This window comes from Heterocephalus glaber, unplaced genomic scaffold, assembly GCF_053883595.1.
Source record: "Heterocephalus glaber isolate CG9 unplaced genomic scaffold, H.glaber_assembly_v1.0 deba00001472, whole genome shotgun sequence".
Taxonomy (NCBI): domain Eukaryota; kingdom Metazoa; phylum Chordata; class Mammalia; order Rodentia; family Bathyergidae; genus Heterocephalus; species Heterocephalus glaber.
This window is the reverse complement of record NW_028258315.1, coordinates 51,542,228-51,558,157: the sequence shown is the minus strand read 5'-3', so window position 1 is coordinate 51,558,157 and position 15,930 is coordinate 51,542,228. Positions and strand designations below refer to the sequence as shown.

At 38.5% G+C, this 15,930-nt stretch overlaps 1 protein-coding gene across 1 annotated transcript in view; it reads left to right on the top strand.

The window, feature by feature from the left end:
• The window catches only part of Rybp (RING1 and YY1 binding protein), a 94,100-nt gene extending 80,033 nt beyond the window's left edge, over positions 1 to 14,067 (top strand). The window contains exons 3-5 of the mRNA XM_004854209.3: positions 9,325 to 9,501; positions 9,597 to 9,695; positions 10,107 to 14,067. Of these exons, the coding sequence (XP_004854266.1) occupies positions 9,325 to 9,501; positions 9,597 to 9,695; positions 10,107 to 10,359 (529 nt within the window). The 3' untranslated portion in view covers positions 10,360 to 14,067. The remainder of the gene's footprint in view (positions 1 to 9,324; positions 9,502 to 9,596; positions 9,696 to 10,106) is intronic.
• Positions 14,068 to 15,930: the final 1,863 nt, after the last annotated feature.

Sequence of the window (15,930 nt, the reverse complement as noted above, 5' to 3'; positions counted from 1 at the left end):
CAACTAATTTGTGATACAGCAGTTATAAATGCATAATATGTACAGCAGCAGTAGGGTACTTATAAGATTTCTATGTATGAAACTATTCACAAATATAAATAAATTTCTTTTAATGAAATACATTTAATTGTGTGTGGTTTTTTTTTTTGGTACTGACGATTGAACTCGTGTCCTTGTGCTTGCAAGGCAGGCGGTGGAACCACTGAGCTAAATCCTGGCCCCATTTAATTGTTTATTATGTTTTAATTGGTATGAGTAGCATTAATCAGTATTTATATTTGGGCAGTAATTAACCAACTTAACTAGATTTGGTTCATTTACAGGCTTTTATTAATTTTATTAGTAATCAGTAAAAGTGATTTGATCTATTTGTATCACCAGTGGTACAAAGCCACCCAATGGGACAATCAGGCAATGCATGTACCACTGGTATTTCAAGCTCGAGGGAATGCGTTGTCTCTTGCAGCTGTTGTTTTCTAGTACTTAGGGTTTTGTTTTAAAGACTAGATTTAAAGAAAACTTTACTAATGTTTAGTTCAATCCTTAATTTTAACAGATGAGGAAGCCAACACATAAGGGGTGCAAACTGATGTATGTATTTGTCAGACCTTGAATTTTTATCTTAATAGCTTTTTGCTTAAAGTTACTAATTTTTTCTGTATCTTTCATGTTTTTATAACAACTGTAATTTTAAAATGGTTGTAAATGGGCTCTTTGAGAGATATAAAGTAATTTACAGAACCAGTTGGATTGCTTTAACATATTTCTTGGAGAAAGACAATCTAAGTTTTCTGTCATCTTAAACTTGTTTGTTTAGAGATTTATTTGTAGTTTCTAGGATTCATCTTCATTGTTGACATGGTTTATAAGGTAATTTTGTGTATATATTGGGGAAAGAGAAATCATGTCCATATTACTGTAAACTAATAGTATATGATATTTAAATCTGACAAACTGGCTAAAGGTTTACTAAGAAGGTAAACTGACAAATATTTTGTTATCTTTATTAAATACAATTGTCTGAGCTAAATGAACCTTAGCAATCACTTACCTTCATCTACTCTTATCAGTGAAAAACCAAAGTCTGAAGAGATTATGTAATTTAATTAAAGTCATAGAGTTTCACAACAAATAGAAAGCAAAGAAAAGAGCTCACCTTAAAGTCTTAAGTCTACTAGCTATGACTGGAAGGACTTCACAGGAGTACAGAACACTTTTAACCATAAATATCTGGGCCTTCAAAATTGAATGGACCCTTTTGGAAAGCAAACATCTCCACAGACATCCAGAATGTACAACACCTTTCCTCAACATGTCGTTGGTAGGCACTAGGAAAAATGTGTATACTGAATTTGAAAACCTAGCCAAAATGCCAAAGATAAAGCTGAGGTGGGAGAGTGGTGGCACAAGCGGCACTTCGACTCTTCCATTCACCCAAGCAGGATTGGAGAAGCACAGGATGCTGGCCCCCAGAGCATGGGCATGGATACTCTTGCAGTCTTTCCTCACGCAGAGGTGCAGATGAGCAGAGGGCCGGCGTTATTCGGCCTGTAGATGTAGGACCAGCCCTTCCTGTAATAGGCACTCTTCCCTAAGTATGAGAATGATCCTAACACTATTCAGAATGAAATCTCTTGCCATCAGATACAGTGTATGTTGAAAATATGACATGAGGATATTAAAAAAAATTAGCCACCTTCAGAGATAGTCCATATTCAGAACAATTTGGGCAACATTTTTCTTTACATTCAGTGAATATGTTTTATGTCCCTGGGCTTTCTTTTTGGAGAAGTGCAGTGGGAGACTTAAAAGGAATATTTAGAATGGGACATTAACTTAAAATACTGGAATGACAACAATACATTTTTCGCAGTACAGGCACCGTGGAGAGAGGAATGGAAGGATGCCAGATACAGTCTGATTGAAATATTTAAGCTCACTTTTGGAAAGTTGTGCTGGTGTTTAATAAAGTTTAGAGCGTTTGTTTTTCATAATGTTTTCTTAGCCTGCACTTGGAGGTTATGCTTCTTTTCATGTTTCTTTCTTGAAATTTTTCTGAAAAAATTTAAGCTGAGTTGTCTTACAAAAGTTTCCTTCCAAGAAAGTCTCCTCTCCTTTCCTGTGATGCAGCACATTGGCACAGTGAAATGTTTGATCAGGCATACGGGGGTAGCAGCCCTCAAAGGATTTGATCAGAGGATCCCTTAACCTCTTTAAAATTAGAGACCCTGAGGAGCTTTTGTTCTTCTTGCTTCTGTACAGAATCTTTCCCTGTCAGATATGAAGACTGAAACACATTTACAACATGGCAGTATACAAGCTTTCGCATTGATGTTATTACATGTCATGCGGTCTTTAGAAAACTCTTTTGAAAATTTGTGAGAATGTGAAAGTAAAAAGACAAGTAATTGTAGAATTATTGTGGCAATGATTTTGTAGAGTTTCATGAACGGGTCTTGGGGATCCCAGGAGTCTCTGGACCAGTACTTTGAGAGCCAGTGGGCTATTTGTCCATGGCTGCCCGACAGGTTTGTAAAATAGCTGTTTTGTTTCCAAGAGTGTTAAACCCTGTGTAGCTCTTTTATTTATTGGCTGTGTGTTCCTGAAACATATAACACTTCCACTTACTGGTGCTCACATATTAAGTGTATTTTCGGGGTGTAGGAGACCTTGGAATATTCACAGTGGTGATTTGAAGTGGGAGTTGAACATTAATCTGCTGTTAAAAGTTAAAGATCTCTTGTCCTGTTGGTGTCTGTTGTTCCTAACCAAGCTGTATCTGATAAGTGTGTAATTGTGTACATTGTATGGTTAAAAGTCTGGTACATTGTACAGTTAAAAGTCTGGTGGCCTCCCCTGAAGGCATCCTCTTTTTAAAAGGATCAGCAAAACCAAAATTCTCTATGAAATAGACAGGAATACTGGCCAACCACGTGTATAAGGCTTCCTAGTTGTTGCTGTTAGCATAATTAACTTTAGAGTGCCAGCATATGTAAAGAGTTTGTCTCTCCATTTCCATGGGCAGGCTTTTTCAAGTTCTTTCATGAGTAATGCTTTCCGTTTGCCTTCTACGTTCTGAGTGAGAATAGTAGACACATCTATAGCTGGAGAAGCAGTACTTTGGAATTTATATATTCTGTTCAATGTCTACATGTGCTGTGGTGGTAATAAACTTTACTTCATTACATCTTTAGCCCTGTTAAATTAGGTGTCAGTCCCATTTCAAGTACTTTCCCTAAGCTAAGTAGGACGTCCTATATAGTTAGTCCAAAGCCTGCCTTCACTCCAAAAAGTCCATACATTGTCCTTTCCACTATATTATCTTCCCGTGAAGATAATGAAAGAGATAATGTAGAAGAAAAGAGAAGGCCTGGGCTTTTAACTTTTGATAATTGAAGTGAGATTTGGTAGAAAATTTTTAGTTACTAATACAGAGCACAGTGTGTGTTCTCTTGTCAGGGATATATATAGATGGGAAAGAGCAATGTATAACGAATGGCATTCAGAACCCTTAGATTCACCCAGGGCTCCTTTTAAAAGATGAGCCAGAGAATCAGATTGAGAAGTGTTTCTGTGAGAAGAAAGTAATAATTAGGAAAGAACGACACTAGTTGGAAAACAGGGACTCTGAAATACACTAATTTAGTCAAGTTGAGTGACAGTTGAGTTTTCAAATTATCTGTATTGTAATGACAACTGGCTTAAATGAAATCACAAAGTGATATAGATACCTTGACATTGAAAAAAAAAAATGGGTCAGGGCCCAGGGTTGGTTAACAGGAAACAAGCTATACTAATCCTGAGAGCAGCCATGGGCCTTTAGTGTTTAGTGGATGATGCTGTTGGGATGGACAACTTCATGCTTAACATTTACATTGCCTTAGGGGTAAATGTAGGAATTATCCAAAATGGATTATTGTCCAAAACTGTACTTGCAATTTGATGCTTTACAATTTAGGATACATACCCCCCCACACCCCACCCCACCCCCACACCCCCGTATTGAGGATCGAACTTAAGATCTTGCACTTGCCAGACAGGTACAGTGCCACTGAGCTTCATCCCTGACCCTAGAAGATATTTTCTTACACAGACTAGTCTAAAGATCAGATTTATTTAGCTTCATAGCTTTAACAAGGCCTTTTTGCAAAGGAAAAAGGTTGTATGCAGTTTCTAAAAAGCATTCTCACACATTTGACCAACTCTGAGGGTTGTATGTACTACCATTCCCATTTTGTTTTTTAAAACATTTTAGTGGGTAGCTGTTACTGAATAGTGGCTGTACACAGAATACTTTGGTGTCTTCCTAGCTCGGACATAACATCTTTTGAGGCATCAGTAATAGAAAAATTCACATAGTTTGAAAAGCCAACTCACTGTATATATGTAAAATGACCTTTGTGTTCAGGGAAAACAGGTTATGTGGAGAAGGCTCCTTTTAATTATAGTACCACAGTGTGATCTGATATAAAGCAGTCTTGATAAAGAGTAGTCTGTGGGAAAGGCCAGCTCAGAATTGCTAAATTCTTCAACTAACAGTTTGCCGTGGCAAGGAAAGATGGGGGGAGGGGTGTTAATGTAAAAGCAGTGTACGACCTCAAGGACAGTATAAATTGATTTGATGAGGCATCTTGTAAGTTGTAAGAAACTATATTTATTACCTCTTTCTTTTTTAAATGATGAATGAGTCAATTGATTAACCTTTGGAGTATTTTAGCTGAATGAATGGTGAAACACTACATGGGTACTGTAAGTTTTGTGTAACAAAGTACACAAAAGATAGGTTTATGAAAAACTGAATTTAATTAAGGAAAGATATAATTCATTTAAGATTCTTCTTGGTCTGGTCTTCGTTGCAAAAACTACAAAAATATGGCTTTATTTTTTGTTGAGCTATAGAGAAGTACTTGAGAAATGAACAGTAAGATCTCAGGTTCCCCTCAGATAAAGATTTTCTTTACTTTTTTAAAAAAATGGAATGAACTCTTCTGAAATAAAATTTTATGGTTTAATTACAAATAGACATGTCCTAATGATGTGTATTATTGATGTTTCATAGTATTTTAATGTTGGAATTTTTTTTTTTTTTGGTGCCAGGGATCGAATTTGGGTCCTTGCACCTGTGAGGCAGGCGATGGAACCACTGAGCTAAATCCCCGGCCCCTCATAGTATTTTAATGTACAAACTGTTGAAATAGCAACAAGAAATCTATAAAAATAGTATATCCCCAAAAGACAAGATCTTTTTCATAAATTCTAATCTTGAAGTTACAGGAAAACTTGTTTGATGCTGTACTTAAAGGAAAAAAACAGAAACCGTTTACTGTACCTTTGGTTGCGTTTGCTTTTTTTGTTTTGGAGAGTGATGATGGTAGTGGTTGCTGTGGTGGTTGGTTTTATTTTGAGACTTAGATAATAAAAACCGAAAGCCATATGCTTGGACTTGTTACTTTGCAGTGTATCAGGAAAGCTGTTAAGGTTTGTGAGTTGAAAATCGTAGATGATATTAAAGACAGACTCTCAGTTCTTTATTGAAGAATTGACTGACATGAAAAATGTTTTACCTGTTAAGCAAGCAAGAGCTGTTTATGATGCTTAGAAGACTTCATTAAGCAACACGAATTTGGGGGAAGTTACTATTTCTCACTGATCGGAAGTGTTAACTACTGTGACATGGATTCATTCATTATGGAGGGAAGTGGAAAGCAAGGAAAACATTTTTCCCAGCCCTCCCCCCCCAACCAAACAGTCCTGTCTCACTGTAGGGTAAGATGATGTGTTTAATGAAGGCCTAAACTAACCTGGGTTGATCTCAGCTTTTTCATAATATATCCTATTGACATTTAAAGCACAGTGGTACTTTTCAAACAACACAGATGGTGTGTTCTTTTGGTTTTTTGGTTTTTGAGACAGGGTCTAGCTATGAATTCCCAGTTAGCCTTGAACTCACTATGTAACACAGACTGGCCTTGATCCTCCTGCCTCAGTCTTCTGAGTGCTGGGATTAGAGGTGTGTGCCACCACCTCTGGCAACACAGAGGTGGTCCCATTTCTTTAGCATACCCCATGTAACCTTAGGTCCTTTCCACTTGTGAAGGTTTGGCTTTGTTATATAACATGGATGAATACCACTACAATATTCTGGCCAAACATTGTGTAGGAGCAAATGAGAAATTTACATAGTTGTGTATAGTTTATGTCTTGTACATATAAGAGTTAAGGGATTGTGTTCAGGTGGTGAAGAATTGCGACAGTGTATTTGCTAAAGTTTTGAACAGCCACTGGTGGCAGAGACATTAGATGGACACCTTGATTGTCAACTGCAGCATATTGATAGCTTTGTAAGCAGGCCTTGTCGGGAGTAGTCCATTCCTGTATAAGCAGGAGTTCCAGAGAGTGGAGAACTGTTTCTTTTAGGCATACTTTGCAAGCTGTCAAGGTCACTTGTGAGCTACAGCAGCTTCTTTCTTTCTCTGTTAATCTGTCTTTCCACAGTATAGGAGGACCATTTCTAATCTTTATGGTTTTAAAATCTCTTCTGATTGCTTATTTCCAAATCCTGCCCCAGCCCCACCCTAGTTCTGGTTCTGTCTTATCACACCTTCCCTGACAGGGAGCAGCCAAATGAAAGAATTGTCATCTTGAGAGTAAAAATGTTAATTTACCTGTCCTTAGCATCCCTCTATTGGCTCAGTAGGAAGTGGCCCCATTGCTTTGCCCAGGACTTTTCCTTGATTATAGTTTACTCTCCATTGCCCTGTGAGTTAAGTCTGTTTTCTTGCTTACTCTGTCTTTCCCTTCCTTTACTGTATGTCATGATTCAAAGCATCCTGTCCTATAGAAATCCTCCTCAAAGCCTGTTAACCCTTTGTGTAATGCCCGGAGCCCTCCCTTAATTCTCAACACCACAGTTTTAAAAACAATTCTTGGTGAGTGCTCTGTGCTATCCTGACAGCATTCAGTCTCTTCATCTTTGCAGCCCTAATCGTGTGGACCCTCTGCTTAGTATAGATTCATTCCATTTCTGTCTGCCTGTGCAATGTTCATTTATCCACTAACTCATTGAGTACCTAGCACTATGCTAAATGCCTTTGTGACAACGATGATTAGGATGTGGTCCTTGCCACAGAAGGGAGTACATGGTAGATTGGTAGTCATGATGTAATATGGTAAGTGACATCATAAAACTTGTAGGGTGTCCTGGAGTGAGGCAGGCTCCTCGGACTCAGATTGGTAGGTCTCACCAGGCTGGGAATTCCTGGGGCCAGGCTCTTGGCCTACCTCAAATTCTCTTTGCCCAAGGGTTTCTTACATCCAAGTCCAAGTGGCCTCTTTTGTCCTTGGCTCAGATTTCTCTAGAAGAAAAGTTCACATACTGGCTTAAATGAAAGTCTCCCATAGGGCATACTTTTTCATAAAATTTGAGTGCCTTATTCACATTATTGACTCTATTACTTTAACACCTGAATATTAGTTACTGAGTAGCAGTTTAACTCTGATTCTGACTTCTTGGTAATCCCTAAAGACAGTTGATCTGTTTGTGTCCCCAGTAAATGTTTATGAAATGTTTCAAAATTGTCATTATTGTCTTTATGTAAATTATTAACACAGTCTTCCAATTTGAAAAAGCAGAATGTGTTACAATACCTGTTGCTTCTGTTAGAAACTGTAGAAAGACTGTAGGGGCAAAATTCTCATGTTTGGGGTCAGAATCTGAAACTGAGTTAATTCCCCCTGGATGGGGGTGCTTTCATATCTGTGCCTGAATCCCTTGTACAGTGACAAAGGACTGAGGCTACATGTGGGCCAGGCTGTGAGGTATCCTTTCAGATGACTGGTTCCATGGTGTGCCATCCCATGATCAAAGCTCATGTTGCTAGAGGCTGATAGGAAGCTTGCTTTGAGATGGCACCTTCATTGCAAACCTTCATTCACTGTCACTGAACCAGTACTGAAACACTCAGGTTAACATGGGTGCTTTCATGCAGTAATAAGCATCTGTCCCTCCTGTCCCACATACCCTATCAGCCACATCACAGCCTCTACCAAGAGTACTCTAGTAACCATGCTTAATTAAGGAGTCACTGTGTCCTGCACCTAGCAATCCTCTATGTTTCTTGTAAAGGAGGCCAGAATTATGTACAAAGGCAGCTTTGTTTTGTTTTTCTTAGATACATTTTTGTTTTTACCCTGCCCTAACTGCTCTGTCAAGAAGTAGGTCTGTGTACAATTTTGTCCAGTTATTTTTCTGTGGTTAGCTTGCCTATCCTGGGAAATAGAGAAACAGGATCTGAAGGTAACCATTACATCAGAGCCACCAGTGTTTCATCTTGTTAATGACCCATTTGGATATTCCCTTTTTGTGCTTGGAGAATTTATTCTGTTGTAAATATCTATCTAGATACCCATGATTATCCAAGGTCAAAAAATATTAAATGGAAAATTCTAAAAATAAACTATATGAGTTTTGAATTGTGTACTTCTGTGAGTAACTCTGATAAAATTTTGTGCCATCCCCATTCTGTCCTTACCTGGACATAATCATCCTTTATTTTAGCATTGCCACACTCTGTGAGGTACCTAATCACTTAGTAACTTTCTCTGATTTTAGATCTGTGGTGATAAAGCAGTGTAGATAAGGTTCCCTACTGTACTTGCTTTCAGGCATCTGCTGAGGGTCTTAGAACATACCCCCACTGTTGAGCTACTGTATATAGAAGTAATGCATAGACGTTCATTTTACCCTTTCCTTTTTGGGTCTCCGAATGGCCATACATTGTGAAAGTGTTTGGCACAGCTTAGAATCTGTAAACAATGGTGCTGAGAGCCAGTGTCAGTTGGAGATTGGTGCAGACTTAATGGTTGATGGCACAATGAATGTATCACTTGTCTGAGATTTTTCATAGTGACTTCCAGTCTTCACCCCCTTGGAAGCTAGTATGAACTGCAGTTGGGTTTTATGCTCTCGGTTTGTTGCCCATGCCAATCATAGCACTGCTGGGGAGCAGAACCAGTCAGAATAATTAGATCGAGGAGTGAATGTCACACTTCTAATTTCATTCTCTTTTCAGGGGATTACCAGTGTCCATTTAATAAAATGAGATTAACCCTCTGCAACAGGAGTATTTGAAAGCTGTCAGTATAATCTTGACAGCCTGAAAGAAGCAGTGTTCTCACACTCCCAGAAACACTGTTCAGTGCTACTGACCACATGCTACTCAAAACTGAGTAGCCAGATAAAATACCTAAGAAATTAGGAGTTTAAATACAGGTTTAAAAAAATATTTATAAAACAACTAACGGAATCTTTCCTTGACTGTTTAGAAAACCTCGGATCAATTCTCAGCTGGTGGCACAGCAAGTGGCACAGCAGTATGCCACTCCACCACCCCCAAAAAAGGAGAAGAAGGAGAAGGTTGAAAAGCAAGATAAAGAGAAACCTGAAAAAGATAAGGAAATCAGTCCTAGTGTTACCAAGAAAAATACCAACAAGAAAACAAAGTACGTTTCTGAGAAAATAAGTATAATAACTTATTTTGTGGGTAAACCAAAGCCGCATTTTAAATAACCCCCTTTTTTGATCCTGTCTCCCACAGACCAAAGTCAGATATTCTGAAAGATCCTCCTAGTGAAGCTAACAGTATACAGTCTGCAAATGCTACAACAAAGACCAGCGAAACGAATCACACCTCAAGGTACTTTGAAACTAGAATGAATACTGAATTGCTGTTCTGATTAATCATAATCAAGAGCCCAGGGTGACCATATGCCTGTGAATTTTAGGTTTGGGGAGGTGGGATGCAGAGCTGAGTAGGAGTGGGACTGCTGCTTTTGGGGTTTTTTTTAGTTTTGTTTTGTTAATCTACTTTTATATCACAGTGGCCAAAACAGGAGACAAGTAAATTGATAATTTTGCATTGGTCCATACTTAAGCTAGCTAGTGGTCGTTGCTGAAGTCAATCAGCACACTCCATAGAAAGCTAAGGTACATGTGATAGGCAGTTTGGATTTATTGCTACAATGTCATGAAGCCTTGGTGTGTAGTGATGAAGCTGGTTTTAATCCATCATTTATTTAATTGGTCGTTCTCCTCCCTTGTGTTTCAGGCCCCGGCTGAAAAATGTGGACAGGAGCACCGCACAGCAGTTGGCAGTAACTGTGGGCAACGTCACCGTCATTATCACAGACTTTAAGGAAAAGACTCGCTCTTCCTCGACATCCTCATCCACAGTGACCTCCAGTGCAGGGTCAGAACAGCAGAACCAGAGCAGCTCGGGGTCAGAGAGCACAGACAAGGGCTCCTCCCGTTCCTCCACGCCAAAAGGCGACATGTCGGCAGTAAATGATGAATCTTTCTGAAATTGCACATGGAATTGTGAAAACTATGAATCAGGGTATGAAATTCAAATCCTCCACCTGCCCATGCTGCTTGCACCCCTGGAGGATCTTCTATGGACATCAACCTCTTAGCGATGCTGCCAGGATAATTTCTGCTTGCCATGGGCATCTGGCCACCAAGGAATTTCGCACCCTGACAATTACTCTTGACACTTTTATGTATTCCATTGTTTTATATGATTTTCCTAACAATCATTTATAATTGGATGTGCTCCTGAATCTACTTTTTATATAAAAAAAAAAATCTGCTGTGCACAATTTTCCATGTACATTACAACTGGTTTTTTGTTTTTGTTTTGTTGAGGGGGGTTGGGGGGACTTTTATTTATTGTGTTCACAAACTCCATCCTTTCAGCATATCCTCTTTAAGTTTAGTTCTTTCTTCCAGTTATACTATGTACTATCAGTTTTGATATAACTATATATATAAATATAAAAGTATATATAAAGGGTTATTTGAAACCAATCCATGGCAACGCTGGTGCTTGATACACTGTGAAGTGAATACAACATTGAACAGTTACAGATCTGGGACAGTCCCTTCTATGAAAGTACTGAAATTGAATTAAAATCAGTCTTACTTACATGAAATATGTTCCAACCCACATGAGAACTTGACTCTCTCATCTGTCTATATAAAGAGTACTGGATGATATAAAAATATATATATTTTTTAACTATGTGATCTCAAATTTAAAGACTGCTCCAGATAGCCTGCATTTGCAATGGGATAACTGACAAATCACAAGTGGTTTAGTTGGGAGGAGGGCTTTGATCATCCAAAAGTAAACTAGCTCCAGAATGCCAAGTATTCGTGTAAATTACGGTTACATGTTAACATTGCTGTTCTCACTTACTCATGAAAATATGGTGTTCTGTGACTCAAATTCCATCCATTTTCCAGACCTCTACTCATATCTGAGGTAAATCTAGAAGTTGTCTCTTAGTTTTAGGATTAAAATTGCATCTTTGTCCTATACCATACTGGGAAGCAATCCCTTGTTTCCACTTTGCACATGACTTTGCAGTGGCGGTTTTTGTTACTGGAATTTGTTTGCCTCGTGTTCCCTTGTCCCTCACTAATGTTGTGAGAATTCATCTTTCTTTCTTAAAACCTAGTATGGTTCATTTTACTAAACAAAGGTTGTCAAACTACACATCAGTCCCAACATGGAGCCCTTCACTGTGTGGATATTTCCCAGTTCTCTGCTGTGGGAAAGGACTCCAGTGGTGGATGGCCAAGGGGCAGGAAAAGCTCATACTCACAGCGAGGGTGAACACACATGTGATCTTTGTCTTCCTTGACAGAGAGACTGCTCAAGTGAACTCTCCATTTGTTTTCACTCTTTTTACTGTCTTGCAAAAAAAAACAAACCACTAATACAATTCCACCTATCATTTGAAAAATGTCATTTTGCTTTACTTTTATTTGGATTTGGGAATCTGCCTTCTATTTGACATCTGCGTTCATGTCCACCAAGTTTGTAGTACTTAATCATTTCAAGCATAAGTACTTGATGTTAACCTTCCTTTATTTGATCTTACTTTAAGGACTCACGAGAGGGCATATAATGTAATGAAGCACCACATTTTGGTGTTAAGAACATAATTTGCTTATTAATAGAACTAACTTCTGTCTATGGAGGCAACAAGTAAAAAGAAATTAACAGCTTGAATTGAGTAGCCAACAGTAAAGGTTCCTTTCACATTTACATTAAAACTATTCTGTAGTCCACTAATTACCATAATTTAAATTGTTTTTAAAAGGTCTAGATTATAAAGCAGTGCCATTTGTTGCTGTGGTCCTATTCTCAAATGCATGGACAATGTTCCCCTCTTTTTAAAATAATGCTTGTATCTGGGATGCAAGCCGTGCTTATCTTTTTAAATACCTTTTTAAAGTGTTTATTAATGAACCAAAGGAAATCAGGTGCTCTCTACAAGCATCAGAATATATAATACATAGTGATTTGACTATGACTTTTAAATCCACATTTTAATATTAGTGGGATATTGCAAAGACATTCCTTCTAAAGTTTTAATATTCCTTTTATTAAGGGTCTCAGGGAGGGTAAATTAGTCAGCCATATTTATTTTCCAGAGCTGTAAGGAATTGCTAAGTTTTTAATTAACTTTTTAAAAAAACTTAAATGCCACCAAACTCATGTGGGTTGCACTGCTTTTTGAACCAATAAGTGTTGGTATGCACTTTGTCCAGAAACACTGTGTACTTTTCAAAATTAGTTTCATGTAAAGTGATTGGACCCCTAGATTAGTGGAATAGCTGATTAACCAGCTACTCATAGGCTGCTAATTAACTCATTGCCAATGTCTTGGTTTTTCAGTTTTGCCTCCGTGATAAATTAAAGAATGGGAGAGGTGAAGGAAGGGGAGGTGGATTGCTATAGAACAGGTGGGATGAACTTGCTGTTTTGGTAGGAGCTGTAGCTAACAGTGGGAGTTACCTAAGCAATCAGATGTTAGAAGGCTGCCCTTTAACTGCGGTTGTGTGCTGGGGTACTGAAGTGGTAGCTATTTTTAGACTTAATTTCTGAAATTGTTGACACCCCTCAGGCATGTATTCTGGAAATGGAATTCCTCTAAGGTTCTGCCTTTGCAGTTTGGCCTGCAATTAGTAGGCAGTGCATAAAAACACTAGTGTAGGTTATAAAGGTATATATTAAAAGAGGACCAGAAATAATTGGTATTCAGTGGCACAGAAAGCAGGTTTAAAAAGAAAAAACAAAAAGCACAGTGTTATGCTTGCAAGTTTCCATTTATTTTAATACAACACACACTCGTGTGTGCACAGGCACACACACAGCTTACCTGACTTGTTCTGCTTGAGTCATGCAGTTTTAAAAAAAAGGTAAAGGCATCTTGACACCTAGAAAACGTTTTAATCCAAACCTTTCTGTTTCAATCTGAATATTTAAGAAATTGGCAAAAGCTTCTGTGAGTTTTCGTTCCACTAAGATGTTTTACCTGCCTTATCAAGACCATTCTCAGTCTACTTTTTTAAGCTACCGTATCTTAAATTATTGAAAATTTATTAATTGCTGAATATATAATAACCTTTGCTTGTATGTAACTGAAAATGGTTTAAGAGCCAACATTTAGAGTATGACAATGGAGCTGAACAGTTTTTAATGCGCAAGCAGTTCTGTTCTTGTGTATGACTTGTAACCTTAATTTACTGTGTAAAGATGGTTACATTATTTCCTTAGCTTTGTTTGTTGGAGACAAATAGAGAATGCTTGTTAAGTATGTCAAAACATAATCTTATCTTGTGAATTTTTGTTAATGTATTATACGAGCTATATTTTCCATTTGCCCAGAAAGACAGCTTGTATAACGCTTTTGGAAGTTTTCTGCTCTGTAACGTCTTTAGAGCTGACAGTCTGTTAGGTTTGTTTTCTCTTCATGCTAAAGTGTCAGTTGGTGGTTTTGTGAACTGGTCAGAAATTCACAGGTCTTAAATGTTTTGGGGAAATTTATATTGGACACTGCTCTTTGTCTAGCAAATAAAAGATGTTAATATATTCCTGTTACTGGCATGTGCACGACTATGTTATTAGAAGCCACTTTATCATTTTCCTGCTTTAAATAGAAATGTCTATTTATGAATTCTGCTTGTAGTTTTTTCACAAATAAAATAGTAAAATTTAAGTCGGAAATCTTTATTTTTGTGTTGTGTAGATTTTAGCCTTTAGGAAGTTATTTTTTACCTAGATTTTTAAACTAATGGAATATTTTCAATGTGAATAGGAAGCTCATTTGATTTTTTTTTTTAACTTGAGTTATCAGAAGCTGAAGTTGTCTTTAGTTTCTTACTGTGTGTCTCAAAGATGCAGAAGATACACTTGAGCAAAAGAATCACTAAAATTTGAAAGAATGAATTATCTTGGTGCATCCTTTGAGATAGGTCACAGTGATTTAAAGAAAGGAAGTAGAGATGCCAAAAAGTGGCTCATTCAGTGTTGGACAAAGAACCCTCTGGTTCTGGCCAAATGTAGTTCATTCCACTCTGACTCAGGGATGTACGTGTGTAACCTAAAGGCCACTCAAGCAAAGCTAGTTTAATTGCCCCCTGCGAAGGACAGTGACCAGCTGCTGGTGCCACACCAGTGACTAGCTTTTCCAAAATAATGAAACCACTTAAAACTTGACATTTATCCCCAGTGACTTCTGTCCTGGTTCTGCACTTGAGCTAGCCCTAAAGGGAAGGGTGTGTAAATGGTACTCAACCTTGATTTGGAACTGAGCTTGTCCTGTTAAAAGGAAACTTAGCAAACATTCTCCTTTGTCCACATTTTCAGTTTCATTTGACCCAGGTTTAGCTCCCCAGAAACACCTGGAAGGGTTGAAGGGCAGGGATTAAATGGTGACTGATGTTACCCCATAGGCTATTTTAGACAGACAAGCAATCTACTCACCTGGCTCTTTATGGTTTATGAAGTTCTTCATGCTGGTAGCTCTGGTAACACTTCAAGGGAGAATGGATGCTTATCCTAAATGAGATGTAGGTCCTTGCCCCTCAGACTGGGAACAGAAGTTAGACTTTCACGAAGAGTTGAAGATTCCACTCCAGTCTGCTCTTTAGTCCTTAGCTAAATTCCAGCATTGATAAGGAGTGTCCCACCCCTCTTGCTGAAGAGTACCATGGCCAGGTATGGTTCGTAGTGAGAGGCTCTTGCTAAAGTCTTGATAAGGTAGAATGATGTCTCAAGCTTGTGATCTGCCTTCCTTCACAGTGACACGAGGATGGAGAACAGCCAGCTGTTTACCTGTCCAGGCCCAGAATAGCAGCCATGTCAAGGAGGCCTTCTCCCCGCTTCCTGACATTGGCAGTTCCAAAGAGCTGCTCTGAACCCTTCAGATAAGCAAGGGCAGTTTTAGAGCTCACCTTACATAGAATCAAAGCTCTTGAGCAAGGTTCTGTTTGCTAATCAAGCCAGGGTATCATCTGAGTGTCCAATGGAAGTAGACAGTTGGATACTTCAGGGAAGGCTCTGATTTTTCTAGAATGGGTCATAGGACATGTCTGGGACACATGAGGTTCTGGGGTCTGGGCAGACCCTGGAGTAGACATAGGTAAGTGTGTTCTCTCTGGTAATGCCTTGCTCCAAGGACTAACCATCAGGCTAGGGTGGAGACTCATAGCATCTAGTCCCTAGATGTTTAGTCTCATATATCCAGTTCTGTATGGGAAATTTGTGACGGGTTGAATGTGTGGAAAGGAGAACAGACCGAGATGGACCCATTCCTGGAGGTCTAATAAGTAACATAACACAATTGTTCTCCACTCCTCAGATTGGGCCATGCATCACTAATCAATCTAAGTACCCTTTCTCAGCCAAATCCAGACTTGGCATCCTGAACACAACCCTCAACCCATGTTCCCTCCAGATAAAACACATTTACCATTTGTGACCTGGACAAAATCCACCCAAATAGTTGGGGAATCCTACAAGGCAGGATTCATTCATAGAGCTAGAAAGGAAGAACACTTCCCAGTACCTCTCTGTTCAG